This window comes from Lichenostomus cassidix, chromosome 9 (assembly GCF_008360975.1).
Source record: "Lichenostomus cassidix isolate B80296 chromosome 9, HeHo_3.0, whole genome shotgun sequence".
NCBI lineage: Eukaryota > Metazoa > Chordata > Aves > Passeriformes > Meliphagidae > Lichenostomus > Lichenostomus cassidix.
This window is the reverse complement of record NC_139490.1, coordinates 9579294-9605274: the sequence shown is the minus strand read 5'-3', so window position 1 is coordinate 9605274 and position 25981 is coordinate 9579294. Positions and strand designations below refer to the sequence as shown.

At 52.1% G+C, this 25981-nt stretch overlaps 1 protein-coding gene across 1 annotated transcript; it reads left to right on the top strand.

The window, feature by feature from the left end:
* The first annotated feature begins 1343 nt into the window (after nucleotides 1–1343).
* Nucleotides 1344–24187, top strand: MASP1 (MBL associated serine protease 1). The gene is made up of 11 exons (XM_085069368.1): nucleotides 1344–1634; nucleotides 3496–3721; nucleotides 10431–10608; nucleotides 10869–11000; nucleotides 11478–11674; nucleotides 11971–12118; nucleotides 12603–12721; nucleotides 13584–13662; nucleotides 17875–18012; nucleotides 19000–19074; nucleotides 21618–24187. Exons 1-11 carry the CDS (start codon nucleotides 1375–1377, stop codon nucleotides 22511–22513), a joined length of 2448 nt encoding a protein of 815 aa, XP_084925494.1. The 5' UTR covers nucleotides 1344–1374; the 3' UTR covers nucleotides 22514–24187.
* Nucleotides 24188–25981: the final 1794 nt, after the last annotated feature.

Here is a 25981-nt window from a genome sequence, read left to right as displayed (position 1 = left end):
GTGAGAGCTCATGTCTGTTTAGTGATAAGCTGTTAAAACTTCCCAAATAGAGCTACAAACTATGGCAGATCGAGATCTTCCCTTTGCTCAGAGCCTTTCTCCTGTTTTTCTAGTGCTTTTCCACCCATATTTTTCTATTTTATTTCACCATGTCTCTTAGGTACCATTTCTTTCTCAGTACAAAATGAGAGACTCATGGGAACAAGAGAAGCAGCTTCTGTACAGGAAGCCAAGGAACCATAATCTCCCAAAACACTAAGACAAGGAATGGAAAAGGAAAATCCTGCTTTTTTTCATTCTATCCCCTTCCCTCCCAGCTTCTCCAGGACTGCTGGAAGGGCAAAGCCTGTGCAGAGGCTGGAAGTGCCCTCGCCCCTTTAACGGCAGCGCCACAGCCTGACATCAGCGAGCTGTGGAGTCCGGGAGGGCTGGGAGCTGCTGCTCCAGGAGTGGTGCCAACACATCCCTGGTTCCCTGCCTCTTCCCAGCTCTTGTTTTTGAGTGCCTTTTAACATGCCGCATGTGTATCCGTGCCTGCCAGTGGATGTCTGCAGGGTTTACATTAACCAGCTCAAGCTGAAGTTGGTAAACAGCTATGAAAGTTTTGCTCCTCGTGTGTCCAAGGAGACTTCTGAATGAGGGAGTCACTTGCATCCTTTGACATCCTACGTGCTATTCCCTTATTTGCAGCCCAGATAGGTCTTCTTCCCGCTTGGCTATGCAGACAGGGTAGTTTGAGTTGGTTTGTGCCTGGCACAGGGAGGGGAGATGAATCTCCCCTGGCTTAGCAGGGAGTATTCGTGTTTTTACCTGTTTCCTGAACAGGAGGGAGTCAGAGTCAAAACCTGGAACTTTAGTGTTTAAAGTTCTCACTCCTGAGCAGAGTCCACATCTAAAGTTGCTCTTTTGCCCTGGGACAAAATAATGAATCCAGCAATTCCTCAGTTCTACAGGAGGATGCAAATTAGGGCTTGATTTTATCCGGACTGTCACAACTCCAAAGTTTCTTGGAAGCCAGATCCTCATCCCAAACGCTGCTCGGCACTAAGCAGAGATGCTGAAAGCAATTCCTGAGCGCCGATCCCAGCGGCAGCACCACCACTAAAGCTATTTATCCCCGCACAGGTTTTTTTTCACACATTCTTGCCTTCTGTTTTTGCTGGAGCCTCAGACCCTATTGAGAGGCAAATTTTAGCCATCTGGCAAAGCAAGCTGGGGAGGGGGGGGGAAGAGAGAGAAAACACAATGTGCATGGGCACACACACACACACAAAACTCTGGAGATTAGGGAAGACAAAAACTCCGCTGAATGCTGGAGCGCAGGGCAGCCCCGCGGCGGAGAGGAGGGAGAGGCGGGCGGGGAGGAGGGCTCGGATGCGGGCAGGTCTGCCTGCCTGCCTGCTGCCTGCCTGGATGTGGGGAACGGCTGCAGGCACGGGAAGGCGTGACCTGCATGGAAAATGCCAGACAACTCCAGACGCACACACACATAGGCGAACACACGCTTGCAAATCTCCGGACAGAGATAAGGCGGACAGCCGAGCGTTGGGAAACAGGCAACGCCGTCCCCCGCCAGCGAGCCATCGATCCTCCGCACCAAATCCGCCGGGAAACTCTCCCAGCAGCAAAATGAGGTGAGTAGCTCCGCGACGGGCTGAGCCCGGGCTCCAGCACTCGGTGGTCTCAGGGCACGGCCGGGCAGGGGGGGCCATCCTGCTGAGGAAGGTTTCTCTATGATGACCAGGGCTCCGGTTCGCCTGTCCGTGAGCAAGCAAGGCATTGCTCATGCCCCGGCTTCGTGCCGCAGCGCAGCTTGCACGCCGGCATCCCGGCAAAGCCAAGGGACATCGGGGCATGGACACTGCTCTGCCACGGCCGAGGGCGAAAGGTGCGAGCGAGGCGGGACCTGCTGCACGGGGGCTTCGGGTTTCTGCGCACACCACGGTCATTTATCACATTCACTTAAGGATAAGACTTTCCTGTCATGGGGAAGAAGTTTGATGCTGTTTTTCCTCCCCTGCTTAGGGGAAAGCAGAGCTGCACCAGAAAACAGCCTGTTGAAATGGAGGAGGTGATGTCCATTTACACCAGCTGAGCATCCAGCCCCGTGCATGTACTCTGACCAGAGGAGTAACAGTTTTTCCCTTCACACATTTTTGTGGTTTCAGAAAAGCTGTCAGAAAAAGGCATGTTCAACCTCACTCTGCTCAAAAGAAAAATCAATCCAAATTTCTCAGCTCCCATTTACTCTTCTTTGTAAAGAAGAGCTGAGAAAAGTGAAGGCACTACACAAATGAACCCCAGAAATGTATTGCCCTGGTTTTGAAAGAACACAGATAGGTTAAAAATAATCCACTAATGCAGCTTCAATTTCCTCACCAGCATACCTAAATCAAGCCCTGATTTTGAAACCAGGTGTACGTGTACGTGCGAGTAGTTCTAATGTCTGTGGTACACACCTACAAGGCTTTGGCAGGCCTTAGTGCCTATTTTAGAAATTTTCATCTCTAATGGCTCTAATTTCCTGCATGTTTCTTTTCCTTTGTATGCTCCAGTATATGTAAAAAGCTTGAGGTCTGCCCCTCTTTCTGGGTCCTATGCAATAGCACAGGCTTTTGTGTTCACACCTCTAGCACGGGTGGTGTTCTCTCCTTGCACAGAGAAATACTCAGTTCATGCTCCTTTTCCTGTCAAATGAAGCTGAAGGATGGTGTGAAGTCAGCTGGACCACCTCAGATTTACCTGTCCTCTCTGCCCTCCTCTGGGATAAACAAGTTGGTAACAAGGTGGGACAAACTCTTCAGGCCAAGATTTTTTTAAAGATGGATTTGATGACAATGTCTCTATGGATCTCAGCCTTTGTGTGCTTCTCCATTTTGGGTGAGAAGAGAAGAGAAGAGAAGAGAAGAGAAGAGAAGAGAAGAGAAGAGAAGAGAAAGAGTGTAACAAGCTGGGTTGCACTGCTAGGCCTGGTTCCATCCTCACCCAGCTGCAAAGATATGTGCTGTTTATTGAGAGCTAATGATCCCAATTTGGCAGGACGAGGCTAAGCAGTAATAATAACAATAATGATACTTAGCAGTTATTGCCATGATGCTTTCATTAAACCGATTTAGATAGCATCATTATTTTATTAAGCATCCTTATGTTTATTCTTCCGTTAAATGAAGATTTGCCCACCAGAGCCCCATTAGTTAACCAATGTGTTGCCAATGTCTGCTGCTCCCAGAAGCATAGGAAACACCGAGCTCCTCAAGCTGGCTGGGAGCTGTAGAGCCTTTGCTTCACATGTGGCATCTGTGTCACCCACCTTCCAAAGGGGCTTTCCCTTCATGGGAGCCACATGCAGCTCCCACCCCCACCTCCCAAGGGGTTGCTCATGGTGCCATGGTGCTGCACCTCCTCTTGCACAATCCACCTGGGAAAAGAGATGAGCCTTCAACAGGTGTTGTCACTGCCAGAGTTTCATTTCATCTCCTCCCATGTGTGTTCCAGGTACCCCCTGGCCTGGCCCTTCTGTGCCTTGCTGCTCTGTGTGGCAGATGCCGTCGAGCTGACAGACATGTTTGGGGAAATCCAGTCTCCCAACTTCCCCGATTCCTATCCCAGTGACTCGGAAATGACGTGGAACATCTCTGTGCCTGACGGATTTAAAATCAAGCTGTACTTCATGCATTTTGACTTGGAGTCATCCTACCTCTGTGAATACGACTATGTGAAGGTGAGCTGCTAGATCTCAGGGCAGATGGGGGGGTAGCCGGCAGACCTGCTTGGCTGGCTGAGAAAGGGTAGTGCTGGAAAAGCTGGGAACAAGACAGTTTTCCCCATTTCATTTGGCTCAGGAGCTGTCAGTCCAGTGGACCATGGGGAGAACACAGGTAAGATGGCAGCATCCATTGGACTAACAGTGAGTGGGACACCAGAGTCAGAGCTTACCCACAGAGGAACAGATTCCTGGAAGTATTTGGGCACCTATTTCTTACTACATCCAGTGGGATTTTCACACCTGTGGGCTGATAAAAAACCTATGGCTAAAGCACCAGCCTGTGCCACTCTGATGCCAGCAAGGAGGGCCCCTGAGCTGGGCACACTTTGCCAGGCCATGGCCATGAGTGCACCTTGCATCCAGCCTGGATCCTTGGCCACACCTTTCAGGCTCTTGGGACACCCTGTCCAGCCCTGCAAGAAGCAAAAGGGAAAGGTTAGACCTGAACTTGAGGCTGTTATGGAGGTTTCCAGGAAGCTGTCACAGCCAAAACCTCCAAATATTTCAGTCTGTTTCACATCTGGGAAGGAACCCACCCAAAACTGTGGTGGCCACGCACTGCAGTGCCACAAGCAACCTTGTCTTTTGCACCACAGGTTTCTCCAAGCAGGGGTCTCCTTCACATGCAGGACAAGAGGGCTCTCCACATCTTTGAAAATGGTCAAGTGCGGTGCTTCTGGCAGACCAGAGGTAGCAAGCAGGTGCTTTCTAGGATTGCCTGGCTGAACATACCTTACACCATCACCCAGGACAAGCTCCACCCTCCCCCTCCATACAGAGGCAGGTGGAGCCTGCTCCCAGGTCTGGAACCACAGAACTTGGCCCTGGTGCTAGTTGCCAGATAATTTAAATTATTGTTTTATTCTTGCCCTAAGAAAACAAAGCAGACATTTGTGTGTTTTTTCCTCTAGGATCTGTTGCTCCCTGCTTTAATTTCCCCTTTGTGCTGGCACTCATTCTGCTACTAACAGCTCTCATTGAGGTTTGATTAGTTCTTTCTGCTTCTCCTGGATCTTCTCCAAGCACAAGGGCCAGGGACATATATAGAGATATATTGCTTTTAAACCCCAATAAGCTCAAGGAACAGATTTCTTGGAAACTTTCCCCATTCCAAGCTTTATCCCTCCTCCCAGCATTCACCCCCTGCTCTTTTTCCCTTTTTCATAAGGCTCCCTGTTATTTGGCCATGGTGCCAACTTGGCACCACATCTCTCCCTGCTCTGGATTTCCATAAGAAGGCGGTATTTTTCACAGGGATTTAGATCTCAGCTGTATAAATTTGCTCAGGGCTGTAACTCAGCTTGCGGAGCCTCCACCACAGAATTACATTTGAAAAGTGATGAAAATGGATGGATTACAGGAGATCCAGAGGTTACTCTGCTGAGTAAGGGTGCAATCTTGATGCCACTAAACCACTGGCTTAGAAAGCATTAAGGAGAGCAGCAAATGACTCTGTGGCTGTTTTTCTCCTTGAGTTGTGTGTCCAGCTCTGTCACACCAACACAAGGTGTAAAATCAGCATCAGCCCCCTCTTTGACAGAGGCCACAGTGCACAGCTATAGAATAAAGCTATAGACCTGGCACATACAAGTGCTTCTCCATAATTCTCTGCTGGTCCCAGTGAGGAAGCTCAGAAACACATAGGATCTCTAAGTTCCATGGTGTTCAATGGATTCCCCACCCATGAACTTGTACCACTGCTTTCTGAGCTCATGGGTAACTTTAATCTCTGCAGCACCATTGGCCACAGAGTTGCACAGGTTAAAGATAGGATTATATGCCTGTGTGTGTGTGAAGAAACACCTTCTTGTTTGTTCAGGGTCTTCATCCTTTTGACTGCCATAAGAAAGAGGTTAAAAAGGGGCTGAGCAGGTGGGGACTCAGCTCAGGACAGGCAAAAAGCCCCTGTGCCCTGGCTTTTCCCTCACTCACCCCTTGACTGCCCACACACCCACGCTCTTAAATGGTGTAGAAACTCATCCCAAATGGCAAGCTCAGGGTGATCCAAGTTATAAACCCATACAGACCTCTGCCTTCGGGGTGGTCTGTAGAAGGGAACAGTTTCCAGAGCTCTGAAACAATGGCTAATTAAAACAATAGCTGTTTATTTATATATATGCACAGGCACCCATGCACATGTGTGTATATATATAAAAATAACGTGGCTCCTAAAGAAATGCTCACAGGATGGGAGGCTTGTTTGTGCAAACGGGGATGGCAGAGTGGGGATTGGCACTTCAGTAAGGAAGTGAGCCAGGAGGAACGGGAGGAACAGCCATCCCCAAAATCCCCAACTGGAGAAGGTTCCCGTGCAGGTAGAAAACACCAGTCACACGCTGCCTCAGGAAGCCAAACCCTGGGCCCCAGACACAGCCTCTCCTCAGGTTTTGGATAGCCACCTGCCAGGAGCTTGGGGACAGAGACGGAGCAGCCACCCACCCTGGGCTGCCCTCTTCCTCCTCCTGCCCTTTGCTGTGCTGCTCAGCAGGCTCTGCCCAGCTCATCACCATCCCCAGGGAACTGATGTGGGGGTTGCTCATTTGCAGAGGGTTTCACTGTGGCTTGTCCCCCTTTCTGGGGTCAGCAATGGACACTTGGCACACAAGTCTGCAGCACTGGCCCAGGACACCCAAAAAGCCACAGCCCTGACCAAAAAATCAGGTTAAGTGGCCTGAATAGTGTCACTGAGGAGCACTGTGACAGAGGCAGGGAGATGGGTGATGAAGTCCTGACTTCTGAGGGGCCTTCATGAGTAAATCCCCAAGCTTATTATAGAGATCTGAGCCAGTCTGTGAGGTTTTGCACATTGCTCAGTCAAGGCCTGGAATGAAATCAGCCCCCAAGAGCTTGGCAGCCAGCTCCTTGATTGGAATGAAGATGGAGGGACACCCCATCAATGATTGATGAGGCACTGGCGGGGGACATGCAGGACCAGGGAACAAGCTTGGTTTTTCACTCAGGGCAGTGAATGCCCAGCCTGGGGCTGCAGGAAGGGTGAAGAGGACCCATGTACACTTTCCTCTCCTCAAATGAGGGACACAAAACACAAATCAAGGTTTGGCATGAACTGGGGTTTCAGGAGGAGAGCATTCTCTTTTGGTCCTGTCAGCCAGCCCCAGCTAGGAGGTAATTCATTCCCTGAGAGTGTGGGTCACAAGAGGAGCACTTCAAACCCCAGGCAGCAGCTGGGAGGAGGGGAGAGCCCAGGGCTTTGCTGCTTGTCTTTCCCATGCAGAGGTGCCTGGTGGCACTGGCCATTCCCCTGTGCCACTGGGGACCAGTTACCCCAGTGCAGGGAAAGAAGGAGCATCAGGCATGGGAGCAAGTCAGCAGCTCTCGCAGGACACCAGGGTCTCTTTCCACCTCCAGGGAACAAGCCTTGCCCAGAAACAGGGCATGTGGGTGCAGCTGCCATGCGGGAGGGGACAGTCTCTGGACACCAAGCCAAATCCACAGCACAGGAAACCAGCCATCCTCCTCTGTCCCCCATGGCAGGGCTGCCCCGTATGTCCCATGGAAATTCGGGGCAATTTCACGTTTGCATATGAAAGGACCCTGGACATATCTCGGGGAAAGGATCTCCAGGAGACTTAGACAGACGCTTGTGCAGGGCTGTCCCTGCTTCATTCCCAGCAGTCAGTAGCAGCAGCATTATGAAAAAAAGTCCCGTTGCTCTGGGTGTTGCCTTCTTGCCACTCTCCGCGGGGCCACTCGGCGGGGGCCACTTCATGCCCTGCCCTGGCTCTGAGTGTCTCCTCCCCATGTCATGTTCCCAGTGTCTTCAGCCCAGCACTGCGATTTCTCTGCCTAATGAGCCATTAATATATATTACAAGTGGTATGTTTGGCCTTCATCAGTCCAATTAGTGCATTCCTGGAGGGCTGGAGGGGGGGCGGGTGGCGGCTGTGTTTCCGTGCTGACGACTGCCTGCTCCTCTCCGGCAGCAGACACCAAACTGCCGGGCCAAATTCCCCTCGGTGTCCCTGGCATTTTGTTAACCCCCTGGCTGCAGGAGGCACCTCCGGAGCATCTGTGCTCCCCAGCATCCCCAGCACCCCATGCACTGGGGCAGCCTTTTTTTATTGCCAGCTAGGGCATCCCAGCTCCTGCCCCCAAGGGGGTAAATCGATGTGGGGCAGAAAGGGGTCCCAGAGTTTGGGGCACCCCTCAGCCACAGCACCAGCCAAAATGCAGAGGGACAGAGCCACAGCCGGGGAGGGGGGGACTCCAATCTGCCTCCACCCAGGAGGGCAGAAGACTTAATGAGGGACTGAGGATGCAAGAAGAAACAGGGAAGACAGCAGGAGGCATTGCCAAGGGCAAATTTAAGGCACGAGGGTGTCACTATATTTTATTTTTCAAAGGAGGATTCTTTCAGCGTATTTTTACAGGGAATTTCTCTGTGGCAATTGATATTTCCCTCAGGGACACATCTTCTCTAGTGAAAACGTCGACATCATGACCCGAGAGGGAGAAACTCCAAACAAACAACCAGGATTTAATTACCAGCCTGCTCGCTGGATGTAAATGATCTACAAAAAAGTATACAGTCCCCAGCAGAAGCAGCAAATATTAACCAGAGATGATGACCTCTGTGTTTAGTTTACTGCTGAAGGGCTGCCTCTGCTCCCTGTGGCTCGGGGCATGGGACCCGTCTCAGATAAGGAGCTGTGGATACCTCCAGTGAGGAGAGCACAGTTCTCCTGGGCCCCATCCTGCCGCTCCAGGGCTGTGTCCAGGGATGCTGGGGGCAGTGTCAGGGCTGGCCCCATGGCTGGAGCATCCTCAGGACAAGACACAGGGCACTGGGAAGATTTTTCCCGCACTTTGGCAATGCTGTGTGCTGCAGGTCCTGCACTCTCTAGGGCTGAAGGGATAGGAGCTCACACAGTGGCTCTCCAGTCCTGGCAGAGGTGGCAGCCACCAGCCCCACACAGAGCAGCTGGCTGGAAATTCCTCCTTCCCACAGATATCCTTAAGAACAAGTATTTTCTGTGGAAGAGGCTGTGTCCCACGTGCTGGTGCAGCCAAGTCTGCATGTCAGGGCTGAAATGCCTTTTTCCTTTGCCTTTGGTGATGGCACTCCCGTTTTTCAGTCTGAAACACTAATTCATTTCAAAACAATCTTTCAGATTTAAAAGCAATTCTAAAGCACCACAGTATATTTCAAAGGGATTGAAACCAGATGGAGCCCAAATTACTTGTTTTCTTCTTTTGCCCCAGAATGCTGTTACAAAAAAAAGAAAATTCAATTGGGTTTTTGTCCCCAAAGCAGAGTGCGTGTTTTTTCTCGAAATTCCCAAAATTTATCATCGGAAAGTGTCTCTCTTTTCTGGCCAGCTCCAGCTTGTATGAGAGGATGGAAAATATCTCGAGGCAATGTCAAGGCATGCTGAGTTGCCATTTCCATGTTGGCTTTCCCTGGTGTGAACGAGTTTCCGCCTGTTTGTTCAGCCCTGGGAAATTTCCCTTTCAGCCCCAGACCCTCCCCAGCAGGCACAACTTGAGGGTCTCCAGGTGGCAGGGATAGAGTCACAGAAGAGTCTCATTTTGCTGAGGCCAAGCAAGCTAGGGACAGCATTCCAACACCTCCAGGACCCCACGGACCCCCAAGCAGATGACTGTTTTTCCCAGGCATGTGCTGGGGGGCTGCAAACTTCATCACAGCCTCAATAGCAGCGGCTTGGCATGAGCGGTAGCTGGCTGGCTGGTGGTGTTCATCACATTCCTCTGCCGAGGCTTATTCCTATTCAAATCCCCTGGGGGAAAGCAGGCAGGGTGCTGGGAACTGCCTGGGAGAGGTCGAGGTTGAGACAGGGGTTGGGGATGGGATGTGTAGGATGTGTAGGACAAAGGAGGTGGATTCATGCTGGAGAAAACGGCAAGGAAAAAGGGAAGGAGGGGGTTTCTAAGGAAGACTGAAGGGTTTTCTGCAGGGATTACAGTGCTTTAAGGCACAGATAAGTCTGTGTTTTAAAGGGATGCACATAGAGACTACTGAGTGTGCTGACAAAACAACAGGGCACCCTGGCTCATCACTCCTCTTCCTCAGCCCTCTGGGTGCTTGGTCAGAGTCCCAGCAGTGCCTGGAACCACAGGTCTGCAGCCAGACAGAGACCCTGGGTGGCAGGGACAGGACCAAGCTTGTCCAAAGGCAGCCCAGGGGACAGAAACAAATCACAGCTGCTGCTCTGAGCTGATGCAAAACCCATAGGCAGGGAATCTTGTGGGCTCCTCACACAGATGCTGCTGTCTGGATTGGTGTTTGAGCCACGGGAAAAGGTGAGGGGAAGCATCTCAGGTACTTACAGCTCTGAGTGGGAATGGCACAGCCCAGGGCTGATTTTCACACCCCTTCTTCTGCACTGCCTCCCCACATCCTCATACCAGCCTCCAACCACCCCTTACACCCCCCCAGCTCTTCCTGACATCTTGGATGCAACCTGCACTTGGAATCAGCTCCAGAAATTCCTCCAGGCAGAGCAGGCAGACCTGAGTCCCTGTGCCCCATGGAGACACTGGTGAGTCCTTGCAGGGGACAGGCTGGGCAAGCACAGGCAGAGACGTGAGCTCCTGGGTTCAGAGGATGATTCCAATCCCAGTCTGACTTCTCCTGGGAACACACAGTGAGCTCTCCAGGCTCACCCCTTCTTTCTGCTAACAGATTGAAACTGAGGACCAGGAGCTGGCAACCTTCTGTGGCAGGGATTCGACAGACACAGAGCAGGCTCCAGGACAGCAAGTGATCCTGTCCCCAGGGCCCTACATGGGGCTCACCTTCAGGTCTGACTTCTCCAATGAGGAACGCTTCACCGGCTTTGATGCCCATTACACTGCCGTGGGTAAGCAGCATTTGAGCCTGCAGGACCTGCTTGCTAGGATAGGGAACCAAATTTGCAAGGACCACATGCCAGGTCAGCTTTGGGTTCTCTGGCAAGAAAAGAGGTTGTGTGCAGCCCTTGGGCCATGTGGGGCTTACTGGGTGCTCATGTGACCCAACTTGTGGGATGATTACTTCTCAGTGTTGTGGCAAATGTGCCCATGAGGAGTGATGTGTGGAGAGCTGCAGGGTGACCTCCCTTCCTTGTTAACTCCATTCCAGATGTGGATGAGTGCCTGGAGAAGAGTGATGAGGAGCTGGCGTGTGACCACTACTGCCACAACTACATCGGCGGGTACTACTGCTCCTGCAGGTTCGGCTACATCCTCCACTCTGACAACAGGACCTGCAAAGGTACCACACAGGCATGGCCCAGACACAGGGATGGGCACACAGAGGGTCCCTGAGAATGCATCATGCCTACCAAAACACAGACAAGACAGCCCTTTTTTGCTGCCAGGAGGGATGAGGTGCCACTTCCCCTACAAACCAGTTGTCTGGGACTGCTCCTCCGAGGGGCTGTGCTCCTCAGCTAAGCTCTATAGAACTCCTCAAATCAGAGAAATTAAAAGGTTTAGTCTCTGCTCTGAACCTGCACCAGGTAGATTAGCTGGGACTAGCTCTCAGCCCAGGGCTTCTGTGCCATGGGCATATTAGGAAGTTCGCTGTGTGAGATTCTTCTTGCATGGACACATATTTGGGATCCATGGACCCGTATTTGGAATTCATGGATCCACCCAACAGACCCCATTGCGCTAGGAGGATTCCTGAGTGTGGGAAGATCTGGGACATGAGTGTCAGGACGCTGACAGAGCCATGGCTGTATTTCAGTGGAGTGCAGTGACAATCTCTACACCCAGAGGAACGGGGTGATCACCAGTGCTGACTTCCCCAGTCCCTACCCCAAGAGCTCAGACTGCCTGTACCGGATCGAGCTGGAGGAGGGTTTCTTCATCACCCTGAACTTCGAGGACAGCTTTGATGTGGAAGACCACCCCGAGGTGACATGTCCTTATGACCACATCAAGGTGAGCTGGGGTCTGCACTCTCCTCATCTCTCACTCAACTTTTGTGTCCCCAGTGCCCTGGTGATGGGACCAAAATCACCCCAGGCTAAACAGGAATGAGCAGGAGTCCTGTGCTCCATTGGCCCCATGTCTCTTACCACATGTGATTTTGACCCTGTCAGCCAACAGTGACCCTCTTACTGTTCACATCCTCCCACGTTGTGCTAAAGCCCCACTGACCCCACTGCAAGCCTCATTCTTTGGCCTCAGGGATCAAACAGCCCCCTCATACCACCCACTCATCTTTGCCTTGGCAGATAAAAGCCGGCCAAAAGGAGTTTGGACCTTTCTGTGGAGAGAAGTCCCCAGGACGCATTGAAACCCAAACCAACAGTGTGCAGATCCGCTTCCACAGTGACAACTCTGGAGAGAACAGGGGCTGGAAGCTGTCATACACAGCAATTGGTAACTCCTGCTGCTTTCTTCTCTTTGCTGGGCTTGGGAATGGGAAGGGCTTTATAAACCCTGGGCTCCATGGGTTTGGTGATCCATGATCCTGTCTCCAGAAAGGATCTGTTCCAGAAATCACAAGAGGAGAGGTATAAAATAACACAGAGCCCTCCCTCCAAAGGGTGCTTTTTTTCCCTACAACAAATGGGCTCTGAAACAAGACCACATTGCAAAGCAGAGCAATTTGGGGCAGGATAATTGCACAAGCTACTGTTATTAGCTCCCAGATTCATAATGCTCAAAGCTAGAGAATTACAGACTGAGGGAAAGACCTAGAGCCTCCATGCATTCTGGAAGAGTCTGGCTGAGCTGTACCAGTGTAGACTAAGAGTAAAAGCAAGGTAGATATGCTCAGGTTCTGCTACATGGGCTGGGTGGAAGAGCTGGGACTTTGTGCCATTTATTCTTCTGTTTAGCTTTATCTGCTTTTTATTCGAAGGAAACCCATGCCCAATGGTGCAACCACCAATCAATGGGAAAATTGAGCCTTCTCAAGCCAAGTACACCTTCAAAGACCAGGTTGTCATCAGCTGCAACACTGGATACAAAGTGCTGAAGGTATGGATTGACGGCATGGAGCTGGGAACATGGGTAGGAAGAAGAGGATGCTTCCTCCCAAAGCTATTGTGACTCTGGGAGAGCGAACAAAATCACACACCATCGTCACCCCCTTCCCAGGGGCAAGGAAAACACCTCCTCTGAGAGCAAACACCTTTCCTTTCCAAATTTGCAGAGGAAGAGAGGAGATGGCACTTTCCTGAACCACCCTCTCAGCATCCCTCCAGAGCCAGCAAGCTCATAGAATGTCAGGCTTGGAACCTCTGCCAGAGAAAAAGACAGCAAAAGCCCTGAGGGAGCTGCCAGGGCTCTGCCTGCCCCCCACCTCCATGGGCACTGGCTCAGCAGCCTTGCAGAAGCCAGCCTCCACTGACTGGGAGGTCCTCAGGGACTTGGGGACATCTTCAGTGAGTCAAGAGGGGCAGGATGTTGGCAGGCTTTCTCTGGGAAATAGCTGAGAACCACAGGGAGCGTGGCTGACTCACGGTGTGGCTGTCTTCCCTCCAAGCCAGTAGCCCACTTTGACTTCCGATATGGACTTGGGTATTTCTCTGATCTCCTCCCAGTCCCATCCTTCATGCAGAGCTGCCTCCTTACCCATCCCATCATTTACAACAGGAATAAATGACTCCAGTTCTCTGGCTTTCAGCATGCCACCGAGTTGCTGGCAACAAGAAAACTCCTCAAGTTTTTCATTATTATTTTATTGTAATTTTTAGCTTAAAAGGTCCTCTTCCAGGACAGGCTGGATATAACTTGACTAAATCATCAAGAAATTACCTTTTTATTGAGAGGGTTTTTGGGGTTTTTTTGCCTTGAACATTGATTTTTTTTATTGTTGTTGTTGGCACCTTCTGCACAGGATAACGTGGAAAGTGACTCCTTCCAGATCGAGTGTCTGAAGGATGGGACATGGAGTAACAAGATCCCTATCTGCAAAAGTAAGGACACCCTTCCCTACCCTGTCAATGTCCCTTTCCTGCTAAAATCATTTCATGCTAACGGGAGCTGCCCTGACAGTGTGGAGTTCCTTACTCAGAGACACAAACCCAGCCAGAGAGGCTACGTAACCCTGCAAAGCTCTTTTGGCTTGTTCTTGGATAACGTAATGGGGCTCAGGCCAAATGCCACAAGCAGGAGATTGGTGCTTTTATTTAGATTACTCATATAACTTGATTTGTGAGCCACTTCGCTGTCTCCCTGTCAAAGAAAGAGCAAGCTTGGATCTTGAGAACTGGCTCTGTCAGATAAACATGGGATAATTTAGGATAATCTAGTTCCTGGTCCAAATTTCCTTCCTAGTGGAGGCTTTTAAGATGCAGGGCATTAGAGAGGTGCCAGGTACTAGCCTAAACTGGGCACTAGTCAGATAAGTTAAAGGGAAGAGAAAATTGTCTAGATATTTACAAACCTTTAAATGGGAGAAAAGGGGAGAAGAAAAGAAATGCCATTTGAAAGGACAGGTGATTATTTGAATCATCTCTTCTTTCATCTAACCCAGCTCTTCTCTCAGCTCAGGCTTAGGAGATCACACTTTTTCCCTTCCCTCAAAACCTCTCAGCCCTCAGAGAGGCTCTCACTGCTGCTCAGTGCTGTAAGTCTGGCCCAGAGAGGAGAAAAGCAGCAAACATGGTCAGAGATTGTCCCAGGTCCTTACAGGATAGGCAAGAGGGGATGCTTTCGAAGGGTGTTGGGATCCAGGCTCTCATCTGGGCAAACTCTATCTTCTAATAATATTGTGCATCTTACCTTAGAAGAAAGAGTATTTCTGGAGTTTTAATCTGCGTTTCCCAAATGGAAATTGGCTCTAAGACCTGTTAAATAGATTCATATCTGAAAAGGCTCCCTAAAAAGTGTGGGGTCAGTGATACCTCTGTCCTACTGATGAAAACCCCACTCCTACATTCTCACTACCACAGTTTCCCATTGATTTTATCCAGCTTGAACAGTGACCAGATAAAAAAAATTTGCATTGTCTAAAATATAGAACAAAATCCAGGTAAATATTTTTAACATCAAAAAGTATTATTTTTTTGAGGAAAATTGAAATTATTACCTGCATTATTCCAGCCGGGCTGGAACTGATCCCTTCTTCTGTAATATGACCCACTACATTAATTTCTAAGACCTTTTTGGAAAGCCAAGAAGCCCCTAAATGGGCAATTTAGGCCCCTGGTCCGCAAAGACTCCCACCTCCCTGGGATGTCTGTGAGAGGCAGGGCACAAACAATGTAGAAAATAGAAAGCAAGGTGGATAAAATCCAGCTCCATAGCATGGAGGGGCTAAACAGAAACCTGTGACAGCTTCTCCCAGCCACTGCCCCCAGGCTGCCCTGGCGGAGCAGAGCGAGGGTGTCCCCAGCAGGGCCATGGCTCAGCCGGCATCCGCGGCACCCTGGCACAGTTCACTGGGAGCTCATTAACGATTTCTGGTGTTTTGGGGGCTGGGTTTCCTGCATGTCTCTCTCTGCTCATCTACTAATTGGGCTTTCTCTCTCTGCTCTCCTCCTTCCCCTCTGCTTTCGGTGCAGCTGCAGATAGAGCCGACAACCAGACAGAGGGAAGAGCCGGCTCGGAGCAAGTGGCCGCGTGAGGCTGGCGCTGGCCGTGCCGCCCCGATGGGCAGCCTGTCTCGATGCCCCTCTCTGATCTGTCCAGAACCCAGGGCAGGTTCCCTTTCCACTGGCCTGGCTGCCAAATCCATCTCTGTGGCTTGTCTAACCGGCATGGCACTCTTAACCCCTCACGCCTGGTGCTTTCTTAACTCCGTCTCGAGAAGGGTGAAGGAAATTGGCATCGAGCCCCCCCATTGCCACTGCCACGCTGCCCCACGGAAAGGGGGCCCACGAGGGGGACCAAGTGCTGCTGCCGGCATTCCTGCATCCCTCTCTCTCCACTGGGATTCCTGGGCTGCCTCGGCTCCCCCTCCAAGGCAGCTGCTGTGCAAGGATTGCAGCACGGCTGGTTGGTTGGTTGGTGGGTTGGATTCAGTCTCCCACTGTCCATCCTCACTGCCCCAACATCGCAAATAAGAAACTCTCCTTCCTCTCCTGTCTCCAAGAGTCCTGGTGCCTTTCAGACCCTCCGGACAAGGAGGCCTGGAGGATGGGTTGGCATCACCAGCCCGTCCCTGCAGGCACCGAGGCCTGGCACTGACATAGGGGGACGGATGTTCCTCTGCTTCCCCTTTGCTCCCCGTGGCTGGCCCAGCAGAGGTGAGGATGGACTGGCCTCAGGCTGACTGCAGCTGAAGGAGGTCAGAGCCTGGTATCTGGCCCCATTCACATCCCCAGGAACCATGAGCATGCGCCCTGTAGTCCCTGGGGCATTGGAGGCTTCACTAGGAGGATGCCGGGATGTGGACCAGAGGTTGGGAGAGGAGGAGGAGGTGTGTGTTGGGTAGGTCAATCCACTTCTGTTCCTACAAAGACAGAGATGTTAAACGGCCCCTTTCCTGAGAGAAAACTCTGGAAAGGCTCACAGAACAAATACCCTCCCCTCACCCTTTCAGCAGTACCTGGGACACTGGTGAGGCAATGCCTCTCTACAAGAGCCCATTCTCCAGGGATCAGGCCTGCCCAGACCTGAGGGACACACAGGGTTGAGATGGGCTGTGTGGGCCAGTAAATGCTGTCCTGCAGCCATAAATGACCCCAGAGTAGAGGTGCAAGCCAGGATGGTCCCCCAACATTCATTCCCTCTTTCCCGAAAGGAAACAGGTATACCCAAAGTCTCCACCCAGCCTGCCTGCACCCACACACTCATCCCACCACCTTCTGTCCCTGCAGAAGGTGGAGGGTACCGTGGTGAATGATGAGCTGCAGTATTTTGCCATAAACCACATTTTTTTCACCCAAGCAATTAGGCAATCCTGAGCAGTGGTACATATCTCTAGTTCCAGCTACTAGGTCTAGTGAATTCTCTCTTTGTTAGCCTGGATCAGTTAGGACTGCTGTCCTCATCCCCTTCACATTCTGGAGCACATGGAAACCCACAGACCTCACATCATCCCTGCTCCACAGGACCTGCTTTCTGCAAAGTCACTGTTTCCCTACTCAACCCCTTGTCCTAAACACAGAAGAACCCAGCTCCACGGCACTTCATTTCCTGGCAGGATCAGACCCTGGTTCCTGCCTCCTCTGGGGCAGGTCCCCAGTATGGGGTAGGCAGAGGCTGCACAGCATCACCTAGATGTGCTGTGAACTGCCCACGTGGCAGGAAGCTGCAGCTCTAAGGGGATGATTCCCAGATTCTGTAAATGAACCCTCTCATAGCCTGGGGTCCTTCCTGGGGTGCTTGGCACAAACCCAATACGGGGGACAGGCTGGGGGCAGAGGCTGGGCAGGGCACTCTGAGGGATCACAGAGAGAAAGGGGACCATGGATAGACCATGGGAAAGGGCAAGGGCATCCTGAAATCCTTCTCCCTCCATCAGACCTTGAGTCAACACCAGGGGTGGGTGAAGCAGAGCAGACCAGCCAAGCCACACTCAATGTCCTTCATCTCCTGCTGTCATAGGACAGCCAGGACCAAGGGTTGTTCCACCTGATCTGTAAATGCTCATCAGCACTGTTTGGTGAGCAAGACCAGAGCAGGAAGGACAGGCCTGTGCTCTCAGCAAAGCCTTGTGCATGAGCTCTACAGCTGGTGAATCACTGCCTGCTTCTCCCTGCCCAGTTCTGTGATGCAAAGACACACTCTGGGACCATCTCACAACAGACCTCACCTGTCAGAACAGGATTCTTCCCCTCTCACTGCTATAGCAGAGAGATCTTACACTACATGGAGGCGGGGCTTCTAGGATGGGGGTCTCAACCAGTGTGAGTGGTGTTGGTCACACAGCCTGTGGGTGGCCCATCCTGCTGGTGTTCCATGGTGTGACTCATGTGCCCTGTCTGTGCAGGGTGGCCGTGGGAGGGCTTCACAGAGCCAGGCTGCCCTGCCAGGACAGAGCCTTCTGCTGCCATCTGAGGCTGTGTCAGGCTGTGCCTCCTGCAGTGCCACACAGAAAGGGGATGCAAGATTGTGCAGGCCCTTGGTCTGCCCCACAAGACCACCACCCCATGCCAAAGCCCAGCACTACCTGCCTGCTGGCTGGCTGAACACCCCAAGATACAGCACAGGGTTCAACCCCCTTCTGTGTTGGCTTTCAGTTGCTGACTGCAAAGCGCCGCCGGAGCTGGAGCATGGCTTTGTCACCTTCTCCACCAGGAGCAACCTGACCACCTACCAAGCAGCCATCCAGTACCACTGCCAGCACCCCTACTACCACATGGCCCCCAACAGCACTGGTGAGCAGTGGGGCCATACCATGTCCCCACGGCACAGCGTGGGTGGGCATGAGGGGCACAAGTGGGGGGAGCTTGGGCTGGCAGCTCCAGGGTGTTCTGCAAACAGCAGGCTGTGGATGTATCCTACACATACCAAACCCTGTGTCTGCCCTGCCTGGACTGTCAGACTGGACAAATCCTGCTCCACAACGAGGTAGGATGGAGTTGGCCCTGCCTGCTGCTGCTTTGCCTAAGTGTTTCACAGCCTTGGCAGAGCAGCGTGGGTGTTCTGCGTTCTGCCTTCTTACCCTGCCATCTGCTCCCTGCAGACTGTGAAATTTTCTATGACTCTGTGAAAGGAGCTGCTGCTGGAGACAGCACCAGGTCCAGCAGCCTCAGAAAGGCTCCTCATCCCAGCACCCAAATGTTCAGCATAGACAAAGCTGAACAGATAGCAGTGGGATCATATCAGACTGAGTCTTTCCTACCATCCCCCTTGGTCCACAACCACAGAAAAACTACAAGGTGGTTTACAGCACCACAGGTCTCTGTACTCTTTAGACCCAGCTCTGGGCAGTGGAAAGGGTGTGTACACACCCCAGCCCTTCTTCCTTCTCCTCCTTCAGAAAGCAAAGCCAAAAGAATTCCTCACATTCTTGTCTCCCTGCTTATATCTCCCTGCACATGGTCCCAGCATCTCGTATGAATTAGCAGAATGGGCATTGGCAGCATTTCTATGTGGAGGCAGCTGCCAGCAGAGGCTGAAGCCATAGCACAGCCCTCCAGACAGCTCAAGGCAATGAAACTGAGGATGGAGACATGTCCCTGCATGAGGGCAGGGCTACCATGGCCCCCCAGGAATGGAGCACAAAGGGCATTAAAAGGGAGGTCACTTCCCGCTCTGAAAAAGGGTTCAAAGGGTCCTGACAGCTGGGCAAAGTCTCCTCACTGGAAAGGACTCCCCCCATGCCAGGACCAGAGCCCAGGTTACACTTTGTTCTCTTCCAGCTACCTACACCTGTGATGCATCGGGGCAGTGGAGGAGCGAGGAGCTGGGGACCAAGCTGCCATCCTGCCGACCAGGTACTGCTGCTGGAGCAGCTGCTTCCCACTGGGAGGGGTGCAGAGCATGGAGCAGGGGCATGATGCCATGCAGGACCCGTTCTCCTGGTGACAGTGCTACATGCCTCAGCTATATACATCCAAATGCCACAATGCATAGCCAGGAGGGTGGTGGGCAATGAGGCTTCCTGCTATCCCAGCTGGCCAGACAGCCAGGGTGCAGTGGTGGCACTGGGCTCCCAGCCATCCCAGAGGTCAGGGCTCCCCAAGCTCCCCACCAGCAGACAAGGAAACCAGCAGCCATGTTCAGCCCCCAGCATCCCTGGAGACAGCTTTAGCCAAGGGCAGAGCATTACCTGGCTGTCAGCTCCTATTGGCAGTGTGTACACATCCAGTAGCAATTATCACCTCTTCAAGCCTTGCAGAAAAACCCAACTGCTTTGCAGGGAAGGAAAAGTCCCAAGTCTTTCAGCAGTGGCAGAAATGCATGCAGCCAGCAAGTTTCCAGGCCAGGCGCCTGCTCGGGATTAAACAAAAGTCTCTGGGACAGTTTCTGGCTATAGCCAAGCATGGGGCCAGGCTGGCTGGGACGTCAAGGGCCTGGAGGCAGCTTGGGTGTGGATTGTAATGGGATGAACAGGGATGGCTCTCCAGAGAGGTGCAGGGATCTGGCTGCCGTGCAGCAGCTGCAGTTTCAACCACCCTGGGGTTCAGACACTGCCCCAGCCCCATGGAGAGTATCTGCTCTCCAGCAATGCTGAGCCACTGCAAGGCTAGAGGAAGGACTCCTAAGATTCCCTGCATCCCACAAAACTCCAAGACCAGGGCTGTGGCTGCTCTTGTTGTGGCAGCTGCTCTCTGCATCTCTGCTTGATGTTTCAGCCTGAACTAATTTGAGCTGGGAGCATACGGGGACAGCTTTGGGGCCATAGCTGCTTTCATGGGCCATTTCCAGGCCTTGTGATTAGTGACAGGAGTCAGAGAGCCTTCAGGAAAATGGAAAATCCCAGAGAGAGAGTGACGCTCTCCTGAGATCCGCATCTGCAGGCAACAGCTGGCCAGCTGCTCTTCAGATCTTCCCTTGTGTCTCATGCACCTCCCCATCAATAGGAACCTCTCTTCTAGGCTGCTCCATGCCTGCCTCTGCCATTAGTGGGAGCATTTGCAGCCTGGTCAGCATTTTTGATATGTAATTTAATAGAATAAATATTTGGCTGGATGCACTTCCTCTAAAATCATCTCCCTGGGACAGCCATCATCTTTGGTGCAGCAGAGCAGCTGGGCTGGGACACAGGAATTATTTTCCTAAGCATGTTTTCTATTCCTTTCAGCACTGGGAAAGACAGGGGTGTGGAGCACATGCAGAGGCACATTCCCCATGTTCCCTCCCTGCGAGAGTTACATTTTTCCTAGAGACAGACCCTATCCTCAACAAATCCACATAAGCAGCTCTCAGTGCTTCTGCACTGGTTCCAAGACTGATTCTCAGCCCTGATCCCATCACCCTGAGGGGTCAGACAGCCTGTTTGTGAGGCTTTGTGTCCTCCCCCCACAGCAGAGGTGGGATTGGGGCAGACGTGGTATTGGGGTAGAGTGCCAGCACTTCCTATGGAGGATCTGGGCTCTCTTTGCAGACTCAGAGGGATGAGACCAGCACCTGAATTGATGCAATTCAGGACTCTTCCAGATGTAAAGGGACAAGCCCAAACAGGCTTCCACAACCTCCTGGTGACATCAGCACCCCCAAGCCACCTGGGAGTCCCCTTCCACAGTTCTGCCACTGGGGTGATTAGGGGTGAATCATCCCCAGCACCAACAGCCATGTCTCAAGGCTTAAGTTCCCCAGGGACAGGGTTGTCCTTGCCCAACCTGTCCAGCCCTCTCAGAGCCACCTTCAGCATCCTGAGTCCCTCTTCTTCCTTACACTGTGCCTGGATAAAGCTCCTGGAATCAAACCAGGCACCAAGTCAGGGCTCTTCAGGCATTAATTCTGGGTCTGTTTAAGAGCTGAGCAAAGGGGTTCTGGTTTGGCTGCCAAAATTGTGCTGACGAGATGCAGGATTAAAGCCCATGGTGCTAGGCAACATCCCATGGCCAAGCCTTCTCCAGCCACAGCAACTCCAGGAGGGCTAATGCCATGGATGTTTTCATGGCTGAGAACACAGACCTCATGGCTGGTCGCAGAGTTAGGAGTGAGACTGGGCTCACTGGGCTGATGTCAAGCTCCAGTCCTCCCACCATCATTCCCCTGGGTTTTTTGGCCCACTGAGCAGGAGCGAGGCAAGTGCCTGAAAGGTCTGGGAAGGGCTGGGTGAGCTCACAGGTCACAGTGAGGCTATAGGATTACTCATTTGGCCTTTTTGCTTCAGAAGTGGTGTGGATCTAGCCAAATCGCTCCAGAAACTGAAAATGGAAAGAAAAACAAAACCAAAAAGGACAAAAGAGAGTGTTTGGTTTGAAGATAACCAGCCATGTGGCATCATGTAATCTACATGGATACCCCTTTTCATTTGTTCCCTAGATAAATAAGATGGAAGTAACTGTCCTGTCCCTTCTGTCCCCAGTGTGTGGCCGGCCAGCTCGTCCTCTGCCTGGGATCATCAAGCGCATCATCGGTGGGCGGAACGCAGAGCCTGGCTTCTTCCCCTGGCAGGCCCTGATTGTGGTGGAGGACATGTCCCGGGTGCCCAATGACAAATGGTTTGGCAGCGGGGCCCTGCTCTCAGAGTCCTGGGTGCTGACGGCTGCCCACGTGCTCCGGTCCCAGCGGCGGGACAAGACCGTCATCCCCGTCTCCAAGGAGCACGTCACCATCTATCTGGCCCTTCATGATGTGAGGAACAAGATGGAAGCTGTCAACAGGACGGTGGAGAGGATCATCCTCCATGAGGAGTTTGACATCCAGAACTACAACCACGACATCGCCCTGGTCAAGCTGAAGGAGAAGGTGACCATGGGGAAGTATGTCATGCCTGTCTGCCTGCCCCAGTTTGAGCACGAGCTGGAGGGGCCGCACCCCAACACACTGGGGCTGGTGGCTGGCTGGGGGATCTCCAACCCCAACATCACGGTGGACGAGATCATCAGCTCGGGCATGAGGACCCTGTCTGACATCCTGCAGTATGTCAAACTGCCCGTGGTGCTGCACGCCGAGTGCAAGACCAGCTACGAGTCGCGCTCCGGCAACTACAGCGTGACTGAGAATATGTTCTGCGCCGGCTACTATGAGGGGGGGAAGGACACTTGTTTGGGAGACAGTGGGGGAGCCTTCGTCATCCAGGACCCAGGAACACGGAGGTGGGTGGCCCAAGGGCTGGTCTCATGGGGTGGCCCAGAGGAGTGCGGCAGCAAGCAGGTGTATGGTGTGTACACCAAGGTCTCCAACTATGTGGACTGGCTGGAGCAGAAAACAGGCTCCTCAGAGAGGTGGACATTCCTGGACCCAGAGCTGGAGAGATGAGTGACTAAGCAGCGTGCTGCCACCGCGGCTCCCTCTCTTGTTGTTGTTATTGTTTAATGTGCTCCAGACTCGGGTCTTTTGCAAGCAATAGCCACGATACTCCACGCACGCCAAGCCCTTGCCAGGTCATTTGCTTCGCTTGGTCCCGCATCCTTTCGCTTGTGCTCTTAGGAAATGTTTGCTAGGGAGCTGGAGGGAGGGGACGAAGGGCAGGATCTCAGCTGGTGTCCTCCGCATGTGCTGCCCATCTGCAAACCTCACCCATACTCCAGAGAGCCTCTCTCCAAGCCAGGAAAAAGGCACAACAATTGAGGCAGCATTTTTCTGACTCCAAAGCTTTGCGCTGTGCACAGGGAATTGCCCCCACCCCCAGGACTCTCTGGCAAAATCTGTCCATCAGAAGATGCAACTACAGAGCTTCAGAGCCTATGGAGAGTGCAGAAAACCCATGTGGGCAGGCATGGGCCTCACAGGTTACCCATGTTGGGGAACACCTTTTCTTGTGCAAGGAGTAGTGAGAGAGTCCCGGGGGATTGCCATTATTTTTATTTGCAAACAAACATCCCTTCCTGGTAGCATCTCAGGTGATGCCCACTGGGCCCCAAGGATGTGAGGATGCATTCCCATTTAGCCCTAGACTTCAGCCATGGCTGCCAAGACAGCACCAGCCCAAAGAGGATACCTGTATCCCACCATGTGGGAAGAGTGGCCCACAGAGGACGCAAGGACAGAGAGCAGGGCTTGGACTCAGCATCGCCCTCACCTCCAGCCACCAAAATTTCTCCAATCTTCTATCACATCAAGCCCTCTCCAGTCTCACGCCCAAATTAGCTCTGTGGTTTCCAGCCATAGCAAACCCCCCAAAGTTTTCCAACACGAGACAGCTTCACATTGGCTGTATCTAAGCAATACTTATTTTCAGCAGAATCATTTCATATAAAACACCCTTCCTTGGCTTTCACCTCTTTCTCAGGGGCCTGGTCAGTCCTGCATGACAGTTTATTCACTCTTGCAAGAACCTAGTCCCTTTTAACTGCTTTTGAGGCCACTGGTTTAGCTGATTTACAGGCTACCAAAGGTGTTCAGTGTTTGTTCATGGCTCTTGTGGCCTATTACAGGTGTCCAAGTCATTCTAGATGGACTCAAACCCGCCTAACACACCAGAAGCATTCATATCTCCCCAGCTTCTCTCCACGGCCCATGCAGTCCCAAAAAAGAACAAGGTCAGGTGAGCTGACCTTCCTTCATCAGGGACAACTTCTCCTTCATTTGCCAGCAAAGCCCTCCTAGAGCTGTAAGCAACAGGAAAAAATTGCCTGCTGTGCTCTCTCTGTGCCTGTAGCCTCCTTCAGGCCTCTCTTTCTCCTCCTGCTTTGGTTTTGTCATGAAATGAAGAAGCGAACAGTGGATGAGCCACTCTGACATTTTGCTATCGTCCAGAAAGCCATTTGTAGAACTTGTAGAGGAGCAAAAGGCCTAAGGAAGGTTGAACTTGCAGATACACTATGAACTGTACTCTTGGCTATGTCATGTAACTGCAAGGTATTTTTAATACATATGTATTTCTTTTTTTATATATATATATATTATATTCTGTAAAATATCTGATGTCATATAAGGATGGTTCTCTCAGTCTTTCTCCTGAGAACAAAATAAAACTTCTGTATGTACTGAGCTTGTGCCCTGTGGCTTTCATTCCAAGAGGAACATGGTCAAGGCTGGCTGCTGATGTCTGCCATGCACACCTGCACTCTCAGGAGAATCCTCACACCATCCCTCACTCCGACAGCTCCTCAGCCGTGGCCTGTGCAGCTTCTTGGGCTGAGACAGACCCTGAGCAGCCTTGAATACAAATCACAAAAAAAAGGCAACAGAGGAGATCCTGCCTTCAATTATTTATAGTCTTAGCACATCACTGAACATGGGGGTAGTGGCAGGAGGAGAGGGCAGCAACTTGTTTGCTGAGAATAGAAATTAAGTCTGAGTTCAATTGACATGACAAAAAAAAGTATAAGATATGTGACTTTTGCTTCAAAAGGGGTGAAAAATCAGCCCATACCCACTAGTTGTTGGACTGAGAGAGCACATCTTCACAGCAGAGGCTCTGCTGCGAGCTCATGTGTGAGCTGAGGCAGGGACAAAATTCTGCTGGGCATCTCTGCATCAGAGACTGTGAGAATCTAGACTCTGGAGAGAGCTTAAAATAATGGGGACTGCTTCCTACCATGTGCCTGGACCCAGGGCTGACAGCTGGGTTATTGATCCCTATTTTCCTACGGCACACAACAGAAAAACAGCACCAGGCTCCTCTGTGTTGATGGCAGGGAGGAGGGTGGTGGGTCTGGCTCACTCACAGTTCTGCTAACACGTCCAGATACATCACAGGGATAAAGGAGAGGAGAGAGAAAAAGCAAAATCAAGGCATGATCCTCTGAACATTAAATCATCATCTGTAAGATCTGAGCCCAGACAGCCCTGGAGCACATGAAAAAATATTGCTGCCCTATAATAGATCACTGGTAAATACAGACCTCCCCGCCTCCCGTCGATAGCTCTGCCGGGAAATCCCCGACACAGCCCAGCCCTCGCCCCTTCTACAAAGCTGCCGCTGCCTTGTGCCAGCCCCGAGTGCCCCACGGGCACCGCGGTGGCTGCAGCGTGGGCTGGGAACAGGCAGGCGAGGAGAAAAGTGAGAGCAACAATGGGCTTTGCGTTTTCTGGCACCTCGCAACCTGCCAGAGTGCTGAGAGCTTCTCTCCAGGGAGACAGGCGCGGAGACAGCCATTTATCAGTCTGGCTGTGGTGAAAAGCCAGCAAAACATCCCTGGGTGAAGTTTTGCTGTCCCTGACTGCATGTGACTGCCAGGCGTGAACTGAGAGTTGGCTGCAGCAGAGCCCGATCTCAAACAGACCGGGGGGACAGCCAGGACCTGCACAGACCCCACAGAGAGAGCATCCTTCTTCCCTCAGCCATCTCCCCTGGGATGAGCTCTCTGTTCCCATGCCAGCTGGGCGCCTGGCCACTGCTCACCAACTCTGGGGGCTGAGCCGGGCCACGAGGGCTTGCTCTGGACCCCAAAAGTGCCAAGAGCTACAGAAAGCAGAACTTTGAGGGGTTTGCTAAGAAACTACCCAGGAGATGGGCATCACTGCATGCTGGAGAGGGGTATCCCAAAAGGACCCCAAAAATGAGACCACGGCTGAGAAGCCCGTGTATGCACAGGGGGCTCTGGGTGCTGGGGAGGGGATGAAAGGGCTGCATGAGAGAGGAGACATGCTTGTACTGGATGAGGACACAGGAAGGCAAGCAGGCAGCAGCGAGGAAGGGACCAGGGAAAAAGAAGCATATTCACACAAGGCCATGGATGGGGAGCACAGCGGGTGCGTAAAAGACTTGCAGGGGAGCAAGAAGTGGGTCTGCCCTTGTAAAAGAGCAGAGAGACTCAAGCAGGAAAACAAAGACCCCTG

What these genes read in the sequence shown, in the direction of transcription:
- MASP1 (XM_085069368.1), top strand. Translation starts at nt 1,375, where the DNA reads ATGCGGGCAGGTCTGCCTGCCTGCCTGCTGCCTGCCTGGATGTGGGGA. An exon ending in GTGAATACGACTATGTGAAG is followed by an intron (nt 3,722 to 10,430) that starts GTGAGCTGCTAG and finishes TTCTGCTAACAG; the next exon opens with ATTGAAACTGAGGACCAGGA. An exon ending in GCTGTCATACACAGCAATTG is followed by an intron (nt 12,119 to 12,602) that starts GTAACTCCTGCT and finishes TTTTATTCGAAG; the next exon opens with GAAACCCATGCCCAATGGTG.